Genomic DNA, 22,078 nt, shown 5'->3' with positions numbered 1-22,078 from the left:
GGTGGCACTGCATGGGTGGGCATCCCAGGGGTGGCACGGTGTGGGTGGCTGTCCCGTGAGTGGATGTCCCACGGGTGGCACAGTGTGGGTGGGTGTCCCCTGGGTCCCCGTGCAGGTCACCCCCCACCTCCCCGTGGCCCGGTCCCACCCTTCCGGCACCCCCAGGGCCGCCCCGTGGGACCCCACCGCCCTCCGCAGCCCACCCACGGGGGGCACCGCCTCCACCCGCCCACGTCCCCTCCCCACGGGTGCCCGCTCGCCGGGGAGGTGGGGGCCGAGGGACGCCGCAGGACGGGGTTTGGGAGCCGTTTAATGACCTCGAGCGGCCCGAAGCAGCGGGCGATGGGCGGGGTGCAGCACCCCACGGGGGGGGTGACCCCCATCCTCCCCGCACCGCCACGGCGGTGGGCGCAGAGTGGGGTGTGTGGGGGGGGTGACAGTGGGTGACACCCCCCCCCCCCCCAGGATCCGTCACTGCTTGCCGGGGGGCCGTGGGTGGGGGGTGACGAGGCGAGGGGGGGGCCGGCCGCTGCCCCGTCTGCCGCGGGGGGGCCCGGGGGTCGCTGCGCCGGGGGGGCTGCTGCCCGAGCCGGGCTCTGCATCTGCGGGGGGGGGAGAGGAGAGAGGCGTCAGGAGGTGGAGGGGTGCCAGCACCCCCCCGCCCAAAAAAAAACAGTCACCCCCCGGCATCGGGTGCTGCGGGGGGGGGTCCCCTGCCCCACAGAAATGGGGTTCATCGTGCTGGGAGGGGCACACTGGGGTGGGGGGGGACACAAGCCACACACCGGGACCACCCCCACCCCCCCGCTGGCACCCCTGCCTGGCACCCCCGGCCGGCACCCGGGAGCGGGGTCCCCCCCGCGGGAAAGCGCAGCGGTGAAGGGGCGGCGGGGAGCGGGGAAGAGGGTGGGGGGCACCCGGGCACGCGGGGGGGCGGGCACTTGGGCCAAGGGGGGGTGTCCAGGGGCTCCCCGCGTGGAAGGGCTCCTCCAGGGCCTCTCTTCATCTCTGGGGAGCTCCAGGGGCTCCCTTGGTCCAGGAGGGGCTCCATGGGGCTCCCTTGGTCTGAGAAGAGCTCCGTGGCCCAAGAGGGGCTCCGTGGTTGTCTCTCTCAACTCAAGAGGGTCTCCTCCATGGTCTTCCTTGGTTCAAGGAGCTCCAGAGCTTCCCTTGGTCCGAGAGGGTCTCCATTGTCAACTCTCTCAATCCAAGAGGGTGCCCATGAATCTCCCTTTGTTTGAGAAGGGCTCCATGGTTTCCCTTGAATCTTGGGGAGCTCCATGGTCTCCCTTGGCCCAAGAAAGGCTCCACAATCATCCCTCTTAGTCCAAGAAGGTCTCCATGGTCTCCCTTGACCCTAGGGGGCTCTAGGGTTTCCCTTGGTCCAAGAGGCTCTCCATGGTCTCCCTTGGTCCAAGGAGGTCTCCATGGGTCTAGATGGTTTGAGAAGAGCTCCATGGTCTCCCTTGAACCTGGGGGAGCTCCATGGTTGTCTCTCACAATCCAAGAAGGTCTCCATGGTCTCCCCTGGCCCTGGGGAGCTCCAGGGGCTCTCTTGGTCCAAGAGGGACTCCATGGTGTCCCTTGGTTTGAGAGGGTCTCCCTTGAACATTGAGGAGCTCCAGGGTTTCCCTTGGCCCAAGAGGGTCTCCATGGCCTCCCTTGGTCCAAGAAGGTCTCCATGGGCCTCCCTTGGTTTGAGAAGAGCTCCAGGGTCTTGCTTGGACCTTGGGGAGCTCCATGGTCCCCATTGGCCCAAGAGGAACTCCATGGTTGTCTTGCTCAACCCAAGAAAGTCTCCATGGTCTCCCTTGGCCCAAGGAGCTCCAGAGTTTCTCTCAACCCAAGAGGTCCTCCATGGTCTCCCTTGGCCCTGGGGGGCTCCGGGGACCAGCTCCCAGGGGGTCCAGCCCCCCGTGCTCCACACCCACTCCCGGGCGGGGCCACGGCGCACCCAGCTCATGCGGGAAGGGAAGGAGGGAAGGCGGTACGGTTACCTGGCCAGATGATGGCTTCCAGCAAGGTGACCCTTCTAGCCAGGACCTCCAGCTGGGCCTGCTGCGGCAGGAGGGTTTGGAAGCTACTGGCCTGGGGGAAAGGGAGAGAGCAGAGCAGAGCGTGCGTTCGCCCGGCGGCGGGCGGGGCATAGCGCAGCGTGAGCGGCGTAGCGTGGGTGCCGGTGCAGCGGGTGGGGGGTGCCAGGTTCTCTGGGGGGCGGTGCTCCCCCCACTCTCAGAGGGGTGCCAGGGTGTCCCGTGGGTGACCCTCGCCCTACGAGTGGTTCCCCAGCGCTGGCCATGATGCCACAGAGTGGGTGATGATGTCATGTGCGGCTGATGACATCACACTGCAACCAAGGCGGGACCAACATCCGGACATCGGCGAACCAAGGGCCACCATGACATCACAGGTGGCCTGGTGACCTGACGGCGGGGACGGGGGGCCACCCCATGGAGCGGGGGCCACGCCGGTGGTCCCCGTGCCCCCCCCCCCGCCCGGGGCTCGGGCTGGCCCCCCCCCTACTCACCGTAGAGCCCAATCATGGTTTCCAAGATCAAAACCCGCTCCGCTAAAATCTTCAGCGCCTGGCGGAGCTGGGGCAAGCCCTCCCACTGCGGAGAGAGGGACGGGGGTGAGGGGGGGGCCGGACCCCCGCATGGCCCCGGGCTGCCCCCCCTGGTTTGGGGGACACAGACGCCCCCACCTCCCAGCACCCCTGGACCCACCCTGACACCGGGGGGTGGAGCGGGGACAGCCCCGGGGGGGCTGTGGGCAGGGCTGGTGCCCCCCGTGACCCAGAATTTGGGGGGGGGGGGGGGACACACACAAGCACAGCCAGGGACCCCCATGCCATTTTCGGGGTCCTGGGGATGGGACATGGGTGCAGCTGGGGACCCTCCCTGCCCCGTGGGGTCGTTGGGGTCCCAGGGGTGGGACGTGGGGGAGAGCAGGGGAGGGGGCCGCCCCCCCCTAGTTACCCCCCCGTGTCGGTAGCCGCGTCCCCCTCCCCACTCACCCCAGTGCCCTTCTCGCCCGGCTCGCCCCGGGGGCCCGGCTCGCCCTGAAACACAGAAAGGAGAGGGGCCTGGCAGCGGGGGGGGGGCACGGGGTGGGGGGCTGTGGCCCGGGGGGGGCGCCCACCCAGCCACGTACCTGTGCCCCATCCCGCCCGCGGCCGCCCGGGTGGCCCTGGGGACCCTGGGAGGGGGGAGAGAGCCCGTCAGCGCCCGGGACCCCGCACTGGGGGAGACGCTGGCGGACCCCCCCCAGGCTGAGACCTTCCCCAACTCGTGTCACGGCGCGGGGGCCACTCACCCTGTCTCCCTTCTCCCCGGGGGGGCCAGCAGCTCCGGGTGCCCCGGCTCTACCCTGCACAAGGACAAGGTGGGTGCCATCAGCCTGGGGTGGGTGGGGGGGCTCAGCCCGCCCCAGTGCACCCCCTGTCCCGTCCCAACGCTCCCAGCACTTACATGGGGTCCTGGGGGGCCGGGTGGCCCGATGGGACCTGGGGGGCCGGGGGGACCTGCAAGGAGAGGGGGCACAACTCAGCGTGGCTCTGGGGGGTGCCCCACACCCCCCAAAAGTGCTGTTGCGGCCGGGGGGGGGGGGCTACTCACCCATCGGCCCCATGGATCCGGGGGGTCCAGCGGGACCCACGGTGCCACCGGCGGCTTCAGGGAAGGTGTTGGACAGGATCGGGTCCCCTGGGGGGGGTGGGCAGGGGCTGGGACCCCCCCACGCACCCCATGGGGGTCCCACACAGCCCCCATCCCAGGCCAGACCCCCCCCCCAGCCCACTTACCACAGCCAGGCTGCCCCTCCCTGGATGCTCTGCCACCCTACAGAAGCCCCCCCACGCCCATCCTGGGGGTCAGCCCCTTAGGGGACCCCCACCCCAGCCCCCCCACCCCAGCCCCCCCTTACTGGGCTCGGCTCTGGGGGGTGTCACTGGCCCCAGGGGGGCAGGGGGTCCCGGGGGGCCGGGGGGCCCAGGTAACCCCCTCTCTCCAGGGAGCCCCCTGGCTCCATCCCGGCCGGGTGGTCCTGGGGGGCCGGGGGGACCTGCAGGGAGGAAGAGGAGGGTGAAGGCTTTTTTTTTTGGGTGGGGGGTGCCTGTTGAACCCCCCTGGCCGCCCACCGAAGGGGGGTGCTCAGCCAGAGCCAGGCACCGGGCTCACACCCCCCACCCGTGTCCCCCTGCCTTACCTGGCGGCCCCATGGGACCCTTCACCCCGGGAACGCCCGAGGGTCCCCGTCCTCGCTCGGGGGGTCCCCGTCCTCCCTCGGGGACTCCCCACCAGCCGGGTCTCCCTGCAGCCAAAGCAGCCCCCTCAGGGCGCAGCCCCTCCGTGGGTGCCCCCTGCTCCACCCCGGCACCCCCACCCTGCCCCACCAAGGCGAGGGGCTTCGCGGGGGGGGGTCCACGCATGTGAAGAGGGGGGGTGGGGGGGGGGGGTGGCCGCCTGCCTTACCATCATCCCCGGGGCTCCCGTGGGCGGCCGGGGACCCCCAGAGCCGCCCACTGCCCGGCCCCCCGCTTTTGGGTGCCGGGGTGGTGGGGGGCTCGGCCACCTCCAGCCGGGCCACCTGGCAATGAGATGGGAGGGGTGTGCGTGGGGCGGGGATGATAGGGTCACCCCCACCCACCCCACCGGGCTCCTGCGCCCCTCGGGGTCGTTTTGGGGGGGCTCACCTGTGCCTCGAGGGTGGCGAGCCGGGCTGTCAGCTCCCCAACGCGGCTGCAGTTCAGGCACCCTGGGGGAGGGGGGTGAAGTGGGGGGCACGGGTGGTGGGGTGGGGGGCACCCACCCCTCTCCGCCCACGCGGCCGTCTCGGAGTGGCACCCACCTGAGAAAGTCGCGGGGCGCAGGGGGGGCTGGGGTGGGGCGGCGCCGGCGTCCCGCGGGGCGAGGAAGGCGTGGGATTCTGCCGGGGGAAGTGGGGGGGTCGGGACGGGGCCCCCCCCGGTGCATCGCCACGAGTGGGAGACCCCGCCCCCCGCGAGGGCCATGGGGCTGGAGAGCCTGCTGCCCCTCACCCCAAAATGGGAGGTGGAGGGGGGGTCCCACTGCTCATCGCCCCTGGGGAGCCTCTGAGCCCCAAATCCCCCCATGGCCCCGCGCCAGACCTCCCCAAACCCCCGCATGGCCCCACGCGTGACCAGCCAGACCCCCCCATAGATCCCCCCAATCCCACCCCATAACCCCTAACCAGACCCCCCCCAACCCTCCCCACTCCTGCACCCCAGACCCCCCAGTTCCCCCATGGCCCCCAGCTCAGGTGTGGCTTTGGCGTGACGGGGGGGCCCATTCCCAGGCATCGCACCCCCCCCCCCCACCCTGTCACCGCCATCGCCACAGGGGACGGGAGGAGCCAGCGCCACCCTAAGCGGGCCCAGATGTGGAGCACCCGGCCAAGCACGCTCGGAGGAGGAGGAGGAGGGTGGGGAGGAAGGCCCCCCTGCATCCCCCCCGCCCCCTGCCACTGCCACCCCAGCCCCCCCGGTCCCCCCTGTGTCCCCACAGCCAGGGGTCCCAGGGCAGCGGCAGGGAGGAGGACACAGGTGACCATGGGGACACAGACTCCCCCCGCGACCCCCCCCAGTAAGGAGGCTGGGGGGCCCTGGCCCGTCGTGCGTGGCACAGCCTTGCGCCCGTTCATCCACGGCGCGCGGACACAGCCACGCACCCACCCACGCGGGAACGTGGGTGCCTGTTCATCCACCCACACACCCCACGGACACTCCCAGTGACCCGTCCCCGGGCACAGCCAGCCAACCCCCCCCCAGTCTGCCCGCCCACCCCTGCAATCCCACGGACGTCCACCCGTTTGTCCACCCACAGGAATCTCTCTCCACCCACCCACTGACAGAGTATCCACCCAGGCATCCGTCCACTCTTTCACTCATCTGCCCACGGACACAGCCACCCACCCACCCACAGGAACAGCCACAAACCCAACCACCCACCCACAGAGGAATATCCATCCACCCAACCACCCACCCACATGAACATCCATCCACCCACTGAGGAACATCCATCCACCTACCCCATGAGGAACATCCACCCACCCACAGAGGAACATCCATCCACCCACCAAGGAACACCCACCGACCCATCCATGGAGGAACATCCACCCACGCACCAAGGAACATCCATCCATCCATCCACCAACAGGCCAAAGAACATTCATTCACCCACCCACCCACCGAGGAACATCCACCCGCTCACCCACCGAGGAACATCCATCTACCCGACAACCCACAGAGAAAGATCCATCCATTCATCCACCAACCAGCTAAAGAACATCCATCCACCCAGCCACTCACTGATCATCGCGGCCACACTCGGAGCTTTTGCGGCTCTTCTCTCGCTCTTTCCCGCAGAGCTCCGGCGATGCACAACTCGAACCGCGAAAGCCGCAATGAGCTTTGTGCAAGCTGCGCAGAAGAAACAAGGCACTAAACCGGCAAATGTCCAGCTAATCTCCAACGTGAAAAGGGTCAGCAAGGAAAGCTCTTGCTGCTCTTCACTCGCTCTTGCTAACAGCCCAGAAGCATTGCGACGCTTCTCTGGGTGATTTGCCCACCAACACTTCACATCAGCTAAAGCCGGCTTGCCGGAGGAAAAGAGGCTAGGAAAGATCGTAGCAGGCACGGTTGTTGCTGCACGAGAAGTGCCTGCTCCGGAGGCTTCTTGCGAGCAGCGCTAAAAGCACGCGAACATCGCGTTTCTGTGCTTTCCTGAACAGCTTGCGCTGGGACAGTTACAGCCGTGTTTTGCAAGCTGTCCGGGCTTCTGAGGCACTAAAAGTGCGGATGTGTGGCGACTGACCAAGACGAGAACCGGCTGCTCTGAAAGCCCTTCCTGCTCTTCACGTACGCTTTCTAGCAGCTCTACGGACACACACACGTCAGCCTCGTCACTGTCCTACACAGCTAGCACGCTGGCAGTTACCGTCAACTTGGAAGCAGCCGCGCTGAAGGAATCGCCCTCCAACCGACGAACAGCGCATCATCGCGGCTACACGCGAGCTGGCCGCACTCGGAGCTTTCGCGGCTCTTCTCTCGCTCTTTCCCGCAGAGCTCCGGCGATGCACAACTCGAACCGCGAAAGCCGCAATGAGCTTTGTGCAAGCTGCGCAGAAGAAACAAGGCACTAAACCGGCAAATGTCCAGCTAATCTCCAACGTGAAAAGGGTCAGCAAGGAAAGCTCTTGCTGCTCTTCACTCGCTCTTGGTAAACTCCCAGAAGCATTGCGACGCTTCTCTGGGTGATTTGCCCACCAACACTTCACATCAGCTCAAGCCGGCTTGCCGGAGGAAAAGAGGCTAGGAAAGATCGTAGCAGGCACGGTTGTTGCCGCACGAGAAGTGCCTGCTCCGGAGGCTTCTTGCGAACAGCGCTAAAAGCACGCGAACATCGCATTTCTGTGCTTTCCTGAACAGCTTGCGCTGGGACAGTTACAGCCGTGTTTTGCAAGCTGTCCGGGCTTCTGAGGCACTAAAAGTGCAGATGTGTGGCGACTGACCAAGACGAGAACCGGCTGCTCTGAAAGCCCTTCCTGCTCTTCGCGTATGCTTTCTAGCAGCTCTACGGACACACACGCGTCAGCCTCTTCACTGTCCTACACAGCTAGCACGCTGGCAGTTACCGTCAACTTGGAAGCAGCCGCGCTGAAGGAATCGCCCTCCAACCGACGAACAGCGCATCATCGCGGCTACACGCGAGCTGGCCGCACTCGGAGCTTTCGCGGCTCTTCTCTCGCTCTTTCCCGCAGAGCTCCGGCGATGCACAACTCGAACCGCGAAAGCCGCAATGAGCTTTGTGCAAGCTGCGCAGAAGAAACAAGGCACTAAACCTGCAAATGTCCAGCTAATCTCCAACGTGAAAAGGGTCAGCAAGGAAAGCTCTTGCTGCTCTTCACTCGCTCTTGGTAAACTCCCAGAAGCATTGCGACGCTTCTCTGGGTGATTTGCCCACCAACACTTCACATCAGCTAAAGCCGGCTGCCCGGAGGAAAAGAGGCTAGGAAAGATCGTAGCAGGCACGGTTGTTGCCGCACGAGAAGTGCCTGCTCCGGAGGCTTCTTGCGAACAGCGCTAAAAGCACGCGAACATCGCATTTCTGTGCTTTCCTGAACAGCTTGCGCTGGGACAGTTACAGCCGTGTTTTGCAAGCTGTCCGGGCTTCTGAGGCACTAAAAGTGCAGATGTGTGGCGACTGACCAAGACGAGAACCGGCTGCTCTGAAAGCCCTTCCTGCTCTTCGCGTACGCTTTCTAGCAGCTCTACGGACACACACACGTCAGCCTCGTCACTGTCCTACACAGCTAGCACGCTGGCAGTTACCGTCAACTTGGAAGCAGCCGCGCTGAAGGAATCGCCCTGCAACCGGTGAACAGCGCATCATCGCGGCTACACGCGAGCTGGCCGCACTCGGAGCTTTCGCGGCTCTTCTCTCGCTCTTTCCCGCAGAGCTCCGGCGATGCACAACTCGAACCGCGAAAGCCGCAATGAGCTTTGTGCAAGCTGCGCAGAAGAAACAAGGCACTAAACCGGCAAATGTCCAGCTAATCTCCAACGTGAAAAGGGTCAGCAAGGAAAGCTCTTGCTAACAGCCCAGAAGCATTGCGACGCTTCTCTGGGTGATTTGCCCACCAACACTTCACATCAGCTAAAGCCGGCTTGCCGGAGGAAAAGAGGCTAGGAAAGATCGTAGCAGGCACGGTTGTTGCCGCACGAGAAGTGCCTGCTCCGGAGGCTTCTTGCGAACAGCGCTAAAAGCACGCGAACATCGCATTTCTGTGCTTTCCTGAACAGCTTGCGCTGGGACAGTTACAGCCGTGTTTTGCAAGCTGTCCGGGCTTCTGAGGCACTAAAAGTGCAGATGTGTGGCGACTGACCAAGACGAGAACCGGCTGCTCTGAAAGCCCTTCCTGCTCTTCGCGTATGCTTTCTAGCAGCTCTACGGACACACACACGTCAGCCTCTTCACTGTCCTACACAGCTAGCACGCTGGCAGTTACCGTCAACTTGGAAGCAGCCGCGCTGAAGGAATCGCCCTCCAACCGGCGAACAGCGCACATTCGCGGCTACACGCGAGCTGGCCGCACTCGGAGCTTTCGCGGCTCTTCTCTCGCTCTTTCCCGCAGAGCTCCGGCGATGCACAACTCGAACCGCGAAAGCCGCAATGAGCTTTGTGCAAGCTGCGCAGAAGAAACAAGGCACTAAACCGGCAAATGTCCAGCTAATCTCCAACGTGAAAAGGGTCAGCAAGGAAAGCTCTTGCTGCTCTTCACTCGCTCTTGGTAAACTCCCAGAAGCATTGCGACGCTTCTCTGGGTGATTTGCCCACCAACACTTCACATCAGCTCAAGCCGGCTGCCCGGAGGAAAAGAGGCTAGGAAAGATCGTAGCAGGCACGGTTGTTGCCGCACGAGAAGTGCCTGCTCCGGAGGCTTCTTGCGAACAGCGCTAAAAGCACGCGAACATCGCGTTTCTGTGCTTTCCTGAACAGCTTGCGCTGGGACAGTTACAGCCGTGTTTTGCAAGCTGTCCGGGCTTCTGAGGCACTAAAAGTGCAGATGTGTGGCGACTGACCAAGACGAGAACCGGCTGCTCTGAAAGCTCTTCCTGCTCTTCGCGTATGCTTTCTAGCAGCTCTACGGACACACACACGTCAGCCTCGTCACTGTCCTACACAGCTAGCACGCTGGCAGTTACCGTCAACTTGGAAGCAGCCGCGCTGAAGGAATCGCCCTGCAACCGGCGAACAGCGCATCATCGCGGCTACACGCGAGCTGGCCGCACTCGGAGCTTTCGCGGCTCTTCTCTCGCTCTTTCCCGCAGAGCTCCGGCGATGCACAACTCGAACCGCGAAAGCCGCAATGAGCTTTGTGCAAGCTGCGCAGAAGAAACAAGGCACTAAACCGGCAAATGTCCAGCTAATCTCCAACGTGAAAAGGGTCAGCAAGGAAAGCTCTTGCTGCTCTTCACTCGCTCTTGGTAAACTCCCAGAAGCATTGCGACGCTTCTCTGGGTGATTTGCCCACCAACACTTCACATCAGCTAAAGCCGGCTTGCCGGAGGAAAAGAGGCTAGGAAAGATCGTAGCAGGCACGGTTGTTGCCGCACGAGAAGTGCCTGCTCCGGAGGCTTCTTGCGAGCAGCGCTAAAAGCACGCGAACATCGCGTTTCTGTGCTTTCCTGAACAGCTTGCGCTGGGACAGTTACAGCCGTGTTTTGCAAGCTGTCCGGGGTTCTGAGGCACTAAAAGTGCGGATGTGTGGCGACTGTGCAAGACGAGAACCGGCTGCTCTGAAAGCCCTTCCTGCTCTTCACGTACGCTTTCTAGCAGCTCTACGGACACACACACGTCAGCCTCTTCACTGTCCTACACAGCTAGCACGCTGGCAGTTACCGTCAACTTGGAAGCAGCCGCGCTGAAGGAATCGCCCTCCAACCGGCGAACAGCGCACATTCGCGGCTACACGCGAGCTGGCCGCACTCGGAGCTTTCGCGGCTCTTCTCTCGCTCTTTCCCGCAGAGCTCCGGCGATGCACAACTCGAACCGCGAAAGCCGCAATGAGCTTTGTGCAAGCTGCGCAGAAGAAACAAGGCACTAAACCGGCAAATGTCCAGCTAATCTCCAACGTGAAAAGGGTCAGCAAGGAAAGCTCTTGCTGCTCTTCACTCGCTCTTGGTAAACTCCCAGAAGCATTGCGACGCTTCTCTGGGTGATTTGCCCACCAACACTTCACATCAGCTAAAGCCGGCTTGCCAGAGGAAAAGAGGCTAGGAAAGATCGTAGCAGGCACGGTTGTTGCCGCACGAGAAGTGCCTGCTCCGGAGGCTTCTTGCGAGCAGCGCTAAAAGCACGCGAACATCGCGTTTCTGTGCTTTCCTGAACAGCTTGCGCTGGGACAGTTACAGCCGTGTTTTGCAAGCTGTCCGGGCTTCTGAGGCACTAAAAGTGCAGATGTGTGGCGACTGACCAAGACGAGAACCGGCTGCTCTGAAAGCCCTTCCTGCTCTTCGCGTATGCTTTCTAGCAGCTCTACGGACACACACACGTCAGCCTCGTCACTGTCCTACACAGCTAGCACGCTGGCAGTTACCGTCAACTTGGAAGCAGCCGCGCTGAAGGAATCGCCCTCCAACCGGCGAACAGCGCATCATCGCGGCTACACGCGAGCTGGCCGCACTCGGAGCTTTCGCGGCTCTTCTCTCGCTCTTTCCCGCAGAGCTCCGGCGATGCACAATTCGAACCGCGAAAGCCGCAATGAGCTTTGTGCAAGCTGCGCAGAAGAAACAAGGCACTAAACCGGCAAATGTCCAGCTAATCTCCAACGTGAAAAGGGTCAGCAAGGAAAGCTCTTGCTGCTCTTCACTCGCTCTTGGTAAACTCCCAGAAGCATTGCGACGCTTCTCTGGGTGATTTGCCCACCAACACTTCACATCAGCTAAAGCCGGCTTGCCGGAGGAAAAGAGGCTAGGAAAGATCGTAGCAGGCACGGTTGTTGCCGCACGAGAAGTGCCTGCTCCGGAGGCTTCTTGCGAACAGCGCTAAAAGCATGCGAACATCGCGTTTCTGTGCTTTCCTGAACAGCTTGCGCTGGGACAGTTACAGCCGTGTTTTGCAAGCTGTCCGGGGTTCTGAGGCACTAAAAGTGCAGATGTGTGGCGACTGACCAAGACGAGAACCGGCTGCTCTGAAAGCCCTTCCTGCTCTTCGCGTATGCTTTCTAGCAGCTCTACGGACACACACACGTCAGCCTCGTCACTGTCCTACACAGCTAGCACGCTGGCAGTTACCGTCAACTTGGAAGCAGCCGCGCTGAAGGAATCGCCCTGCAACCGACGAACAGCGCATCATCGCGGCTACACGCGAGCTGGCCGCACTCGGAGCTTTCGCGGCTCTTCTCTCGCTCTTTCCCGCAGAGCTCCGGCGATGCACAACTCGAACCGCGAAAGCCGCAATGAGCTTTGTGCAAGCTGCGCAGAAGAAACAAGGCACTAAACCGGCAAATGTCCAGCTAATCTCCAACGTGAAAAGGGTCAGCAAGGAAAGCTCTTGCTGCTCTTCACTCGCTCTTGGTAAACTCCCAGAAGCATTGCGACGCTTCTCTGGGTGATTTGCCCACCAACACTTCACATCAGCTCAAGCCGGCTGCCCGGAGGAAAAGAGGCTAGGAAAGATCGTAGCAGGCACGGTTGTTGCCGCACGAGAAGTGCCTGCTCCGGAGGCTTCTTGCGAACAGCGCTAAAAGCACGCGAACATCGCGTTTCTGTGCTTTCCTGAACAGCTTGCGCTGGGACAGTTACAGCCGTGTTTTGCAAGCTGTCCGGGCTTCTGAGGCACTAAAAGTGCAGATGTGTGGCGACTGACCAAGACGAGAACCGGCTGCTCTGAAAGCCCTTCCTGCTCTTCGCGTATGCTTTCTAGCAGCTCTACGGACACACACACGTCAGCCTCGTCACTGTCCTACACAGCTAGCACGCTGGCAGTTACCGTCAACTTGGAAGCAGCCGCGCTGAAGGAATCGCCCTGCAACCGGCGAACAGCGCATCATCGCGGCTACACGCGAGCTGGCCGCACTCGGAGCTTTCGCGGCTCTTCTCTCGCTCTTTCCCGCAGAGCTCCGGCGATGCACAACTCGAACCGCGAAAGCCGCAATGAGCTTTGTGCAAGCTGCGCAGAAGAAACAAGGCACTAAACCGGCAAATGTCCAGCTAATCTCCAACGTGAAAAGGGTCAGCAAGGAAAGCTCTTGCTGCTCTTCACTCGCTCTTGGTAAACTCCCAGAAGCATTGCGACGCTTCTCTGGGTGATTTGCCCACCAACACTTCACATCAGCTCAAGCCGGCTTGCCGGAGGAAAAGAGGCTAGGAAAGATCGTAGCAGGCACGGTTGTTGCCGCACGAGAAGTGCCTGCTCCGGAGGCTTCTTGCGAACAGCGCTAAAAGCACGCGAACATCGCGTTTCTGTGCTTTCCTGAACAGCTTGCGCTGGGACAGTTACAGCCGTGTTTTGCAAGCTGTCCGGGGTTCTGAGGCACTAAAAGTGCGGATGTGTGGCGACTGACCAAGACGAGAACCGGCTGCTCTGAAAGCCCTTCCTGCTCTTCGCGTATGCTTTCTAGCAGCTCTACGGACACACACACGTCAGCCTCGTCACTGTCCTACACAGCTAGCACGCTGGCAGTTACCGTCAACTTGGAACCAGCCGCGCTGAAGGAATCGCCCTCCAACCGGCGAACAGCGCATCATCGCGGCTACACGCGAGCTGGCCGCACCCGGAGCTTTCGCGGCTCTTCTCTCGCTCTTTCCCGCAGAGCTCCGGCGATGCACAACTCGAACCGCGAAAGCCGCAATGAGCTTTGTGCAAGCTGCGCAGAAGAAACAAGGCACTAAACCGGCAAATGTCCAGCTAATCTCCAACGTGAAAAGGGTCAGCAAGGAAAGCTCTTGCTGCTCTTCACTCGCTCTTGGTAAACTCCCAGAAGCATTGCGACGCTTCTCTGGGTGATTTGCCCACCAACACTTCACATCAGCTAAAGCCGGCTTGCCGGAGGAAAAGAGGCTAGGAAAGATCGTAGCAGGCACGGTTGTTGCCGCACGAGAAGTGCCTGCTCCGGAGGCTTCTTGCGAACAGCGCTAAAAGCACGCGAACATCGCGTTTCTGTGCTTTCCTGAACAGCTTGCGCTGGGACAGTTACAGCCGTGTTTTGCAAGCTGTCCGGGCTTCTGAGGCACTAAAAGTGCAGATGTGTGGCGACTGACCAAGACGAGAACCGGCTGCTCTGAAAGCCCTTCCTGCTCTTCGCGTACGCTTTCTAGCAGCTCTACGGACACACACGCGTCAGCCTCTTCACTGTCCTACACAGCTAGCACGCTGGCAGTTACCGTCAACTTGGAAGCAGCCGCGCTGAAGGAATCGCCCTGCAACCGGCGAACAGCGCACATTCGCGGCTACACGCGAGCTGGCCGCACTCGGAGCTTTCGCGGCTCTTCTCTCGCTCTTTCCCGCAGAGCTCCGGCGATGCACAACTCGAACCGCGAAAGCCGCAATGAGCTTTGTGCAAGCTGCGCAGAAGAAACAAGGCACTAAACCGGCAAATGTCCAGCTAATCTCCAACGTGAAAAGGGTCAGCAAGGAAAGCTCTTGCTGCTCTTCACTCGCTCTTGGTAAACTCCCAGAAGCATTGCGACGCTTCTCTGGGTGATTTGCCCACCAACACTTCACATCAGCTCAAGCCGGCTTGCCGGAGGAAAAGAGGCTAGGAAAGATCGTAGCAGGCACGGTTGTTGCCGCACGAGAAGTGCCTGCTCCGGAGGCTTCTTGCGAGCAGCGCTAAAAGCACGCGAACATCGCGTTTCTGTGCTTTCCTGAACAGCTTGCGCTGGGACAGTTACAGCCGTGTTTTGCAAGCTGTCCGGGCTTCTGAGGCACTAAAAGTGCAGATGTGTGGCGACTGACCAAGACGAGAACCGGCTGCTCTGAAAGCCCTTCCTGCTCTTCGCGTATGCTTTCTAGCAGCTCTACGGACACACACACGTCAGCCTCGTCACTGTCCTACACAGCTAGCACGCTGGCAGTTACCGTCAACTTGGAAGCAGCCGCGCTGAAGGAATCGCCCTGCAACCGGCGAACAGCGCATCATCGCGGCTACACGCGAGCTGGCCGCACTCGGAGCTTTCGCGGCTCTTCTCTCGCTCTTTCCCGCAGAGCTCCGGCGATGCACAACTCGAACCGCGAAAGCCGCAATGAGCTTTGTGCAAGCTGCGCAGAAGAAACAAGGCACTAAACCGGCAAATGTCCAGCTAATCTCCAACGTGAAAAGGGTCAGCAAGGAAAGCTCTTGCTGCTCTTCACTCGCTCTTGGTAAACTCCCAGAAGCATTGCGACGCTTCTCTGGGTGATTTGCCCACCAACACTTCACATCAGCTCAAGCCGGCTTGCCGGAGGAAAAGAGGCTAGGAAAGATCGTAGCAGGCACGGTTGTTGCCGCACGAGAAGTGCCTGCTCCGGAGGCTTCTTGCGAACAGCGCTAAAAGCACGCGAACATCGCGTTTCTGTGCTTTCCTGAACAGCTTGCGCTGGGACAGTTACAGCCGTGTTTTGCAAGCTGTCCGGGGTTCTGAGGCACTAAAAGTGCAGATGTGTGGCGACTGACCAAGACGAGAACCGGCTGCTCTGAAAGCCCTTCCTGCTCTTCGCGTACGCTTTCTAGCAGCTCTACGGACACACACACGTCAGCCTCTTCACTGTCCTACACAGCTAGCACGCTGGCAGTTACCGTCAACTTGGAACCAGCCGCGCTGAAGGAATCGCCCTCCAACCGACGAACAGCGCATCATCGCGGCTACACGCGAGCTGGCCGCACTCGGAGCTTTCGCGGCTCTTCTCTCGCTCTTTCCCGCAGAGCTCCGGCGATGCACAATTCGAACCGCGAAAGCCGCAATGAGCTTTGTGCAAGCTGCGCAGAAGAAACAAGGCACTAAACCGGCAAATGTCCAGCTAATCTCCAACGTGAAAAGGGTCAGCAAGGAAAGCTCTTGCTGCTCTTCACTCGCTCTTGCTAACAGCCCAGAAGCATTGCGACTCTTCTCTGGGTGATTTGCCCACCAACACTTCACATCAGCTAAAGCCGGCTTGCCGGAGGAAAAGAGGCTAGGAAAGATCGTAGCAGGCACGGTTGTTGCTGCACGAGAAGTGCCTGCTCCGGAGGCTTCTTGCGAACAGCGCTAAAAGCACGCGAACATCGCATTTCTGTGCTTTCCTGAACAGCTTGCGCTGGGACAGTTACAGCCGTGTTTTGCAAGCTGTCCGGGCTTCTGAGGCACTAAAAGTGCGGATGTGTGGCGACTGACCAAGACGAGAACCGGCTGCTCTGAAAGCCCTTCCTGCTCTTCGCGTATGCTTTCTAGCAGCTCTACGGACACACACACGTCAGCCTCGTCACTGTCCTACACAGCTAGCACGCTGGCAGTTACCGTCAACTTGGAAGCAGCCGCGCTGAAGGAATCGCTCTCCAACCGACGAACAGCGCATCATCGCGGCTACACGCGAGCTGGCCGCACTCGGAGCTTTCGCGGCTCTTCTCTCGCTCTTTCCCGCAGAGCTCCGGCGATGCACAACTCGAACCGCGAAAGCCGCAATGAGCTTTGTGCAAGCTGCGCAGAAGAAACAAGGCACTAAACCGGCAAATGTCCAGCTAATCTCCAACGTGAAAAGGGTCAGCAAGGAAAGCTCTTGCTGCTCTTCACTCGCTCTTGGTAAACTCCCAGAAGCATTGCGACGCTTCTCTGGGTGATTTGCCCACCAACACTTCACATCAGCTAAAGCCGACTTGCCGGAGGAAAAGAGGCTAGGAAAGATCGTAGCAGGCACGGTTGTTGCCGCACGAGAAGTGCCTGCTCCGGAGGCTTCTTGCGAACAGCGCTAAAAGCACGCGAACATCGCGTTTCTGTGCTTTCCTGAACAGCTTGCGCTGGGACAGTTACAGCCGTGTTTTGCAAGCTGTCCGGGGTTCTGAGGCACTAAAAGTGCGGATGTGTGGCGACTGTCCAAGACGAGAACCGGCTGCTCTGAAAGCCCTTCCTGCTCTTCACGTACGCTTTCTAGCAGCTCTACGGACACACACGCGTCAGCCTCTTCACTGTCCTACACAGCTAGCACGCTGGCAGTTACCGTCAACTTGGAACCAGCCGCGCAGAAGGCAGTCGCCCTCCAACCGACGAACAGCTCACTGAGGAGCCTCCACTCACTCACCCACCGAGGAGCATCCATCCACCCACCCACCCACCGACCGAGGAACAACCACCCACCCATCCATCCACCCACTCACCCACCCAGGAACATCCCTCCGTCCCACCCACGGGTCCCTCTTTCCATCCACCCCACCCCACCAGCGATACCCATCTCCCACCTAGCCTGGGGTTGCCCCCCCCCAGCCCTGACAGCACCGAGGCCCCCACCCTGGGCCGGGCCCGCGCCCCCCTGCTCTCCCACCTTCCTCGCAGTTGGCTCCTCCGTACCCGGGGCAGCACCTCCACTCCAGCGCCGTCACCGTCCTGTAGGCCACCCGGTAGAGGGGCCGCACCACCGCGCGGTACCTGCTGCCGCAAGAATGGGGCGCGCCGCCTTCGCATCCGTCCCGGCCCCCGCGCCCCGGGACTGGAGCGCCCCAGGGTGTCGGGTGCCCGTGGGACCCCCGGGGTGGCATCTCTCACCTGCCCGCGCCGCAGGCCGGGGGCCAGCGGCAGCCCTGGAAGACGCGCTGGAGGAACGTCCCGTTCTGGACGCGGCACGACACCGTCCTCGTCACCGCGTAGGAGCACCAGTTGCTGGAATGGAAACCACTGGTGCCCTCGCTCGGAGATGCCCCCCACGAGCTTTCGGAGGGCAGGGGGGCTGGCATGGCCTGGGGACGCTGAGGCCCCACGTTCTCGCCACATTCCCGGCCCCACGCGGCGCCGGCTGGCCTGGAGCGCGGCCCGGAGCCCCTCCACCCCGCGCCCCGCGCCCCCCAGCCCGCCCCACACAAAGGCTCCTTTCTTCGGGTGCCCGCCTGCCCTGCGCCAGCTCGGCCCCCGCTCCCAGCCTCAGTTTGCCCCCGCAGAGGCTGGGGTGAGGGGGGGCACACCCCCGCAGAGGCTGGGGTGAGGGGGGGCACACCAGTGCCGCCAGGTCGCGTGCCCCCTGTCCCCCTGGCATCTCCAAATGGGGACACTGTGCGATATTGGGTCAAAACCCGAGTTTTTTGGGGACAGTCAGAGTTCCCGCAAGCAGGGAGGCGCAGCGGGGGGACAATTGTTTGGGGGGTGTGGGGGGGCACGGCGTGGTGGCACAGGGCTTTCCGGCCGGGCAGCGTCCCAAGCGGGCCCGGCGCCAGGGCCGCGAAGGTGTCGAGCCATCCCCGCGCTTCTGCCCGAGCGGGGGTCCTGGGGCGGGGTGCAGGGGGGGCAGCGGCACCTCTGGACCCCCTACCCAGGGTGACAACCCCCCCGGTATTGTCGTCGTCCCCCTCGCTTCACCCAGGGTGGCCACAGCCTGGCCCACCCGCTGCCGGCTGGGCACTCGTGCACCGAGCGTGCCCGGGCTCTGCTCTGGGGCATAGCGGGGATTGGCTTCGAATCCCACCCCCCCCACCAATTCCCAAAACCAGTCTGTTGGCTTTGCGCCCCCCACCCCTGCTCGGGCACGTGGGACCCCAGCACGGCGTCGTGGGCTGGGGGGCACGACAGGGGGACGGCGAGGCGGTGGGGGGGCTTCCCGGGAGGGGAAGGGGAAATGAGGCAGCTCCTGCCCGTCGCCTGGCCGACCCCAGCGGAACCGGGAGGTCCCGGCAATCCGGTGCCGGAGACGGGGCCCGAGCCAAAGGTTTCCTGTAAACGGTCCCCCCGCCACGCCCCTGCCACTGCGCCGGGACGGGACCCTGGGGACAAGGCTCACGGTCCCCCCCCGAACCGGGCAGCCCTGGCCCCCTGGCTCCCAGGAACGTGCAGCACCCCGGGGCCGGGGCTGCTCACCCGCACCAGCACCAGTAGCCCCAGTAGCCCTGACAACCCCAGCAAGTCCTGCTGGCCCCAGTAAACCCCCAGTAAGTCCCAGAAAGTCCTGCTGGTCCCAGTAACTCCCAGCCCCAGTAAGTCCTGCTGGCCCCAGTACCCCCCAATAGCCCTCAGCCAGCCCCAGTACCCCCCCAGCAGCCCCCCAGCCCCAGCACCCTCCTAGTAGCCCCCAACCCCAGTAAGTCCAGCCACCCCCAGTACCCCCCTAGTTACCCCAAATCCCAGCAAGTCCTGTGGATCCCAGTAGCCCCCAGCCGCAGTAAGTCCTACTGGCCCCAGTTCCCTCCCAGTAACACCAAACCTCAGTAAATCCACCCAGCCCCAGTAAGTCCTGCTGGCCCCAGTACCCCTCCAGTAGCCCCCAGCCAGGCCTAATATCCCCTAGCAGCTCCCCAGCTCCAGTACCTCCCACTGGCCCCAGTACCCTGCCAGTAAACTCCAGCCCCAGTACATCCAGCCAGCCTCAGTACCTCTGCAATAACCCTGAGCCCCAGCAAGTCCTGCCGGCCCCAGTATGCCCCAATAACCTCCAACTCCACTAAGTCCCATTGGCCCCAGTATGCCCCAGTAGCCCCCAGCCCCGGTAACTCCAGCCGGCCCCAGTATCCCTCCAGTAGCCCTCAGCCAGCCCCAGTATCCCTCAATAACCCCAGCCCTAGTACATCCAGCCACCCCCAGTATCCCCGAGCCCAAGTATCCCCCAGTAACCCCGAGCCCCAGTATCCCCCAATAACCCCCAGCCCTAGTGCATCCAGCCATCCCCAGTATCCCCCAGTAACCCCGAGCCCCCAGTACATCCTGCTGGCCCCATTACCACCCAGTACCCACCAGTAACCCCGAGCCAGCCCCAGTAACCCCCAGCCCCAGTCCATGCCACCGACCCCAGCACCCCCCAGCCCCGGTACCCCCGACAGCAGAGACCGAGCACCCCCTGCCCGCGCCCCCCCCCCCGCCGCAGCCGGAGCCCCCCGTTCCCCCGGGGCCGGTTGCCGCTGCCCCCGGTTCCCGTCGCCCCCGGTACCTGCGGGCGGGGGGCCGCGGCCCGGCCGGGCTCCAGGCGGCGGCGGGGAGAAGCAGGCAGCACAGGCAGATCCCCAGGGGGGCGGGCGGGGGGCGACCACAGCCCCCCATGCCTCTCCGTGGGGCGGGCACCCGCAACCGGTACCGGCACCGAGCGGGGCGGCCGGGAGGGGGAGGGGACGGGAGGAGGGGAGGAGCAGGGAGGAGAGGAGGAGGGGGAGGGACCCCCGCTCCCCCCGCCTCCTGCCCCGGGGGTCCCGCTGCCCGCGCGGATTGCGGGGGGGGGGGGCGCGGTTTGGATCCCCACAGGATCGTGGGAGGGGCTCAGAAGGGGCGCGGTGCGGGGGGGCTGGTGCGGGATGCGGGACGTTGGTCCGCGAGTGAGCCCCTCCGCGTCCCGCGCCCCCCTGCGGAGATGCACGCGCGTGTGCGTGTCCCTGGGCGCGCACGGGGGCACACGCGGGTGGCGTGCGTGTGTGCATGGGTGCACACATACATCGTGTGTGCACGTCCCTGTGTGTGCGTGGGTGCACACACGTGTGTGTTTCTTTGTACTTGTACACGTGTGTGTGCATCTGTGTGCATGGGTACACGTATGTCAGCTTCTGTGTGCGCTTGGGTACAGAAGTCCGTGCGCATCCCTGTGCACACATGTGCGTGTGCGTGGGTACACGTGTGTGGGCATCTGTGTGTGTGTAAACACACATGGGTGTACATGTGTGCGCACGGGTTGGCGCATCTGTGTGCTTCTCTGTGTGCATGTGAACATGTGTGTGTGCAAAAATGTGTGCATGGGTACACACACATGTGCTTCTGTGTGCTTGGGTGCACACACGTGTGCTTGGGTGCACATCCCTGTGCACTCATGTATACGTGCATGGGTACACATGTGTGTGGACATCTGTGTGTGTACACGGCTTCATCACGCATCTGTGTGCTTCTCTGTCTGCGTGTGTACACATGCGCTTGTGCCTTGCGTGTGCGCACGCGTGTGCACGCGGCCCGGTTGTGTGTATGCCTGCCTGTCTGCTCTCCCGCCTGCCTCTCCCATGTGTGCGTGTGTGTGGTCCCGCGCTGGGCAGTGCGTGGGTGGTCCCTGCCGGGGGTGGGGGGGTGGTCGCTGCCTGCTAACCCGCAGGGTCCCTCCCCACGGGGACCCCACGCAGGCGGCCCCCCGTCTGTGGGGTGGGGGTGTGGGGGGCTGTGCTCTGCCTGGCCCCCCCTGCCCCGGGGCAGGAGGGCTCTGCACTGGAGCGGATGGGGGAGGGTTCCCCCCGCACCCATGGGTGCCCCTCCACCCAGCGTGCCCTTGTGTCAGGCGACCCCCCGGCCCCGGGGTCCCCACACCCAGGAGCACCCCCTGCTTGATGGCTGGTGTCCCATCAGGGCTCCTCGGGTGGGTGTCAGCCCGGCTCCATGGCCCCGTGCCCTGTCCCTGTCCCAGGTCCCCAGGCCATGGCCCAGTTCCATGTCCCCATGCCATGTCCCAGCTCCAGGTCCCTGCTCTGGCTCCATGTCCCAGCTCCAGGTCCCTGCCCCAGCTCCGTGTCTCCATGCCACATCCCTGCCCCAGCTCCATGTCCCCACACCATGTCCCATCTCCATGTCCCTGTGCCAGCTCCATGTCCCCATCCCAGCTTCCTGTCCCAGCTCTGTGTCCCCACATCATTCCTAGCTCCATATCCCCACATCATTCCTAGCTCCATGTCCCTGTCCCAGCTCTGTGTCCCCACGCCATGTCCCTGTCCCAGCTCCGTGTCCCTGTTCCAGCTCCATGTCCCCACGCCATGTCCCTGTCCCAGCTCTGTGTTCCCACACCATGGCCCAGCTCCATGTTCCTGTCGCAGCTCCATGCCCCCACACCAGGTCCCTGACCCAGCTCCATGTCCCCATCCCAGCTCCATGTCCCCATCCTAGGTCCCTGACCCAGCTCCATGTCCCCATCCCAGCTCCATGTCCCCATCCTAGGTCCCTGACCCAGCTCCATGTCCCCATCCCAGCTCCGTCCCCACACCGTGGCCCAGGCAGGGACCAGGGCTCAGGGCTGAGCTTAAATGAGGCTCCCGGGGCAGGGGAGTGCTGGAGGGTGCGGGGTGACCCACACGGGGCAGTTACCGGCATCCGCAGGGCACTGCCCTGTGTCCCCACTAATGTCCCCAGCTCTATGTCCCCCCAACTGCCTCTGCGACCCCCTTGGCTCCCCAAACAGCATGTGCCCTCCCGGCCTGGCTGCCTGCCCAGGCGTGGGGCGTGCTAGGGTGGGAAAAGGCTGCTGGTGGGTCCTGAGGGTGCTGGTGGGGCTCACAGAGCAGCTCCCCGGGACCCCCACCCTGGCCTGAGCCAAGGCATAGGGTGCCAGCCTCCAGCCCCATTTGCCCTGGGGCTGGCTCCTGTCATGAGACCCGGGTGCAGCTCATTGCATGGATGGGGCCGTGGGTGGCTCCAGGGGAGCTGTCTCCCCCACTGCGGGGATGCCCCGTC

The 22,078-nt window shown here is 63.2% G+C and overlaps 1 protein-coding gene across 6 annotated transcripts; it reads right to left on the bottom strand.

The window, feature by feature from the left end:
- Window positions 1-332: 332 nt before the first annotated feature.
- On the bottom strand, window positions 333-19,778 carry EMID1 (EMI domain containing 1). 6 transcript variants are annotated; one of them, XR_015260423.1, is made up of 16 exons: window positions 19,599-19,774; window positions 17,237-17,350; window positions 17,016-17,122; window positions 4,849-4,926; window positions 4,694-4,755; window positions 4,473-4,587; window positions 4,207-4,311; window positions 3,925-4,062; window positions 3,618-3,704; window positions 3,471-3,523; window positions 3,316-3,369; window positions 3,154-3,198; window positions 3,017-3,061; window positions 2,528-2,612; window positions 1,998-2,088; window positions 553-602 (listed from the first exon to the last, which is right to left on the bottom strand). XR_015260423.1 is itself a non-coding variant. In XM_086761480.1 (15 exons), the coding sequence occupies exons 1-15, from the start codon at window positions 19,706-19,708 to the stop codon at window positions 472-474; spliced, it is 1,335 nt and encodes a 444-aa protein (XP_086617606.1). In that variant the 5' UTR covers window positions 19,709-19,777; the 3' UTR covers window positions 335-471. The 6 variants fall into 6 exon arrangements, 4 of the variants coding, with proteins under 4 accessions (XP_086617605.1, XP_086617606.1, XP_086617603.1 ...); XM_086761480.1 differs by lacking the exon at window positions 2,528-2,612 and having other exon boundaries at window positions 335-602; window positions 19,599-19,777; XM_086761477.1 differs by lacking the exon at window positions 1,998-2,088 and having other exon boundaries at window positions 335-602; window positions 19,599-19,776.
- Between the last annotated feature and the right edge of the window lie 2,300 nt (window positions 19,779-22,078).

The sequence above is a fragment of the Chlamydotis macqueenii genome, chromosome 17 (genome assembly GCF_036417535.1).
Source record: "Chlamydotis macqueenii isolate bChlMac1 chromosome 17, bChlMac1.mat, whole genome shotgun sequence".
NCBI classification, from domain to species: Eukaryota; Metazoa; Chordata; class Aves; order Otidiformes; family Otididae; genus Chlamydotis; species Chlamydotis macqueenii.
This window is presented reverse-complemented; position numbering and strand designations above follow the sequence as displayed.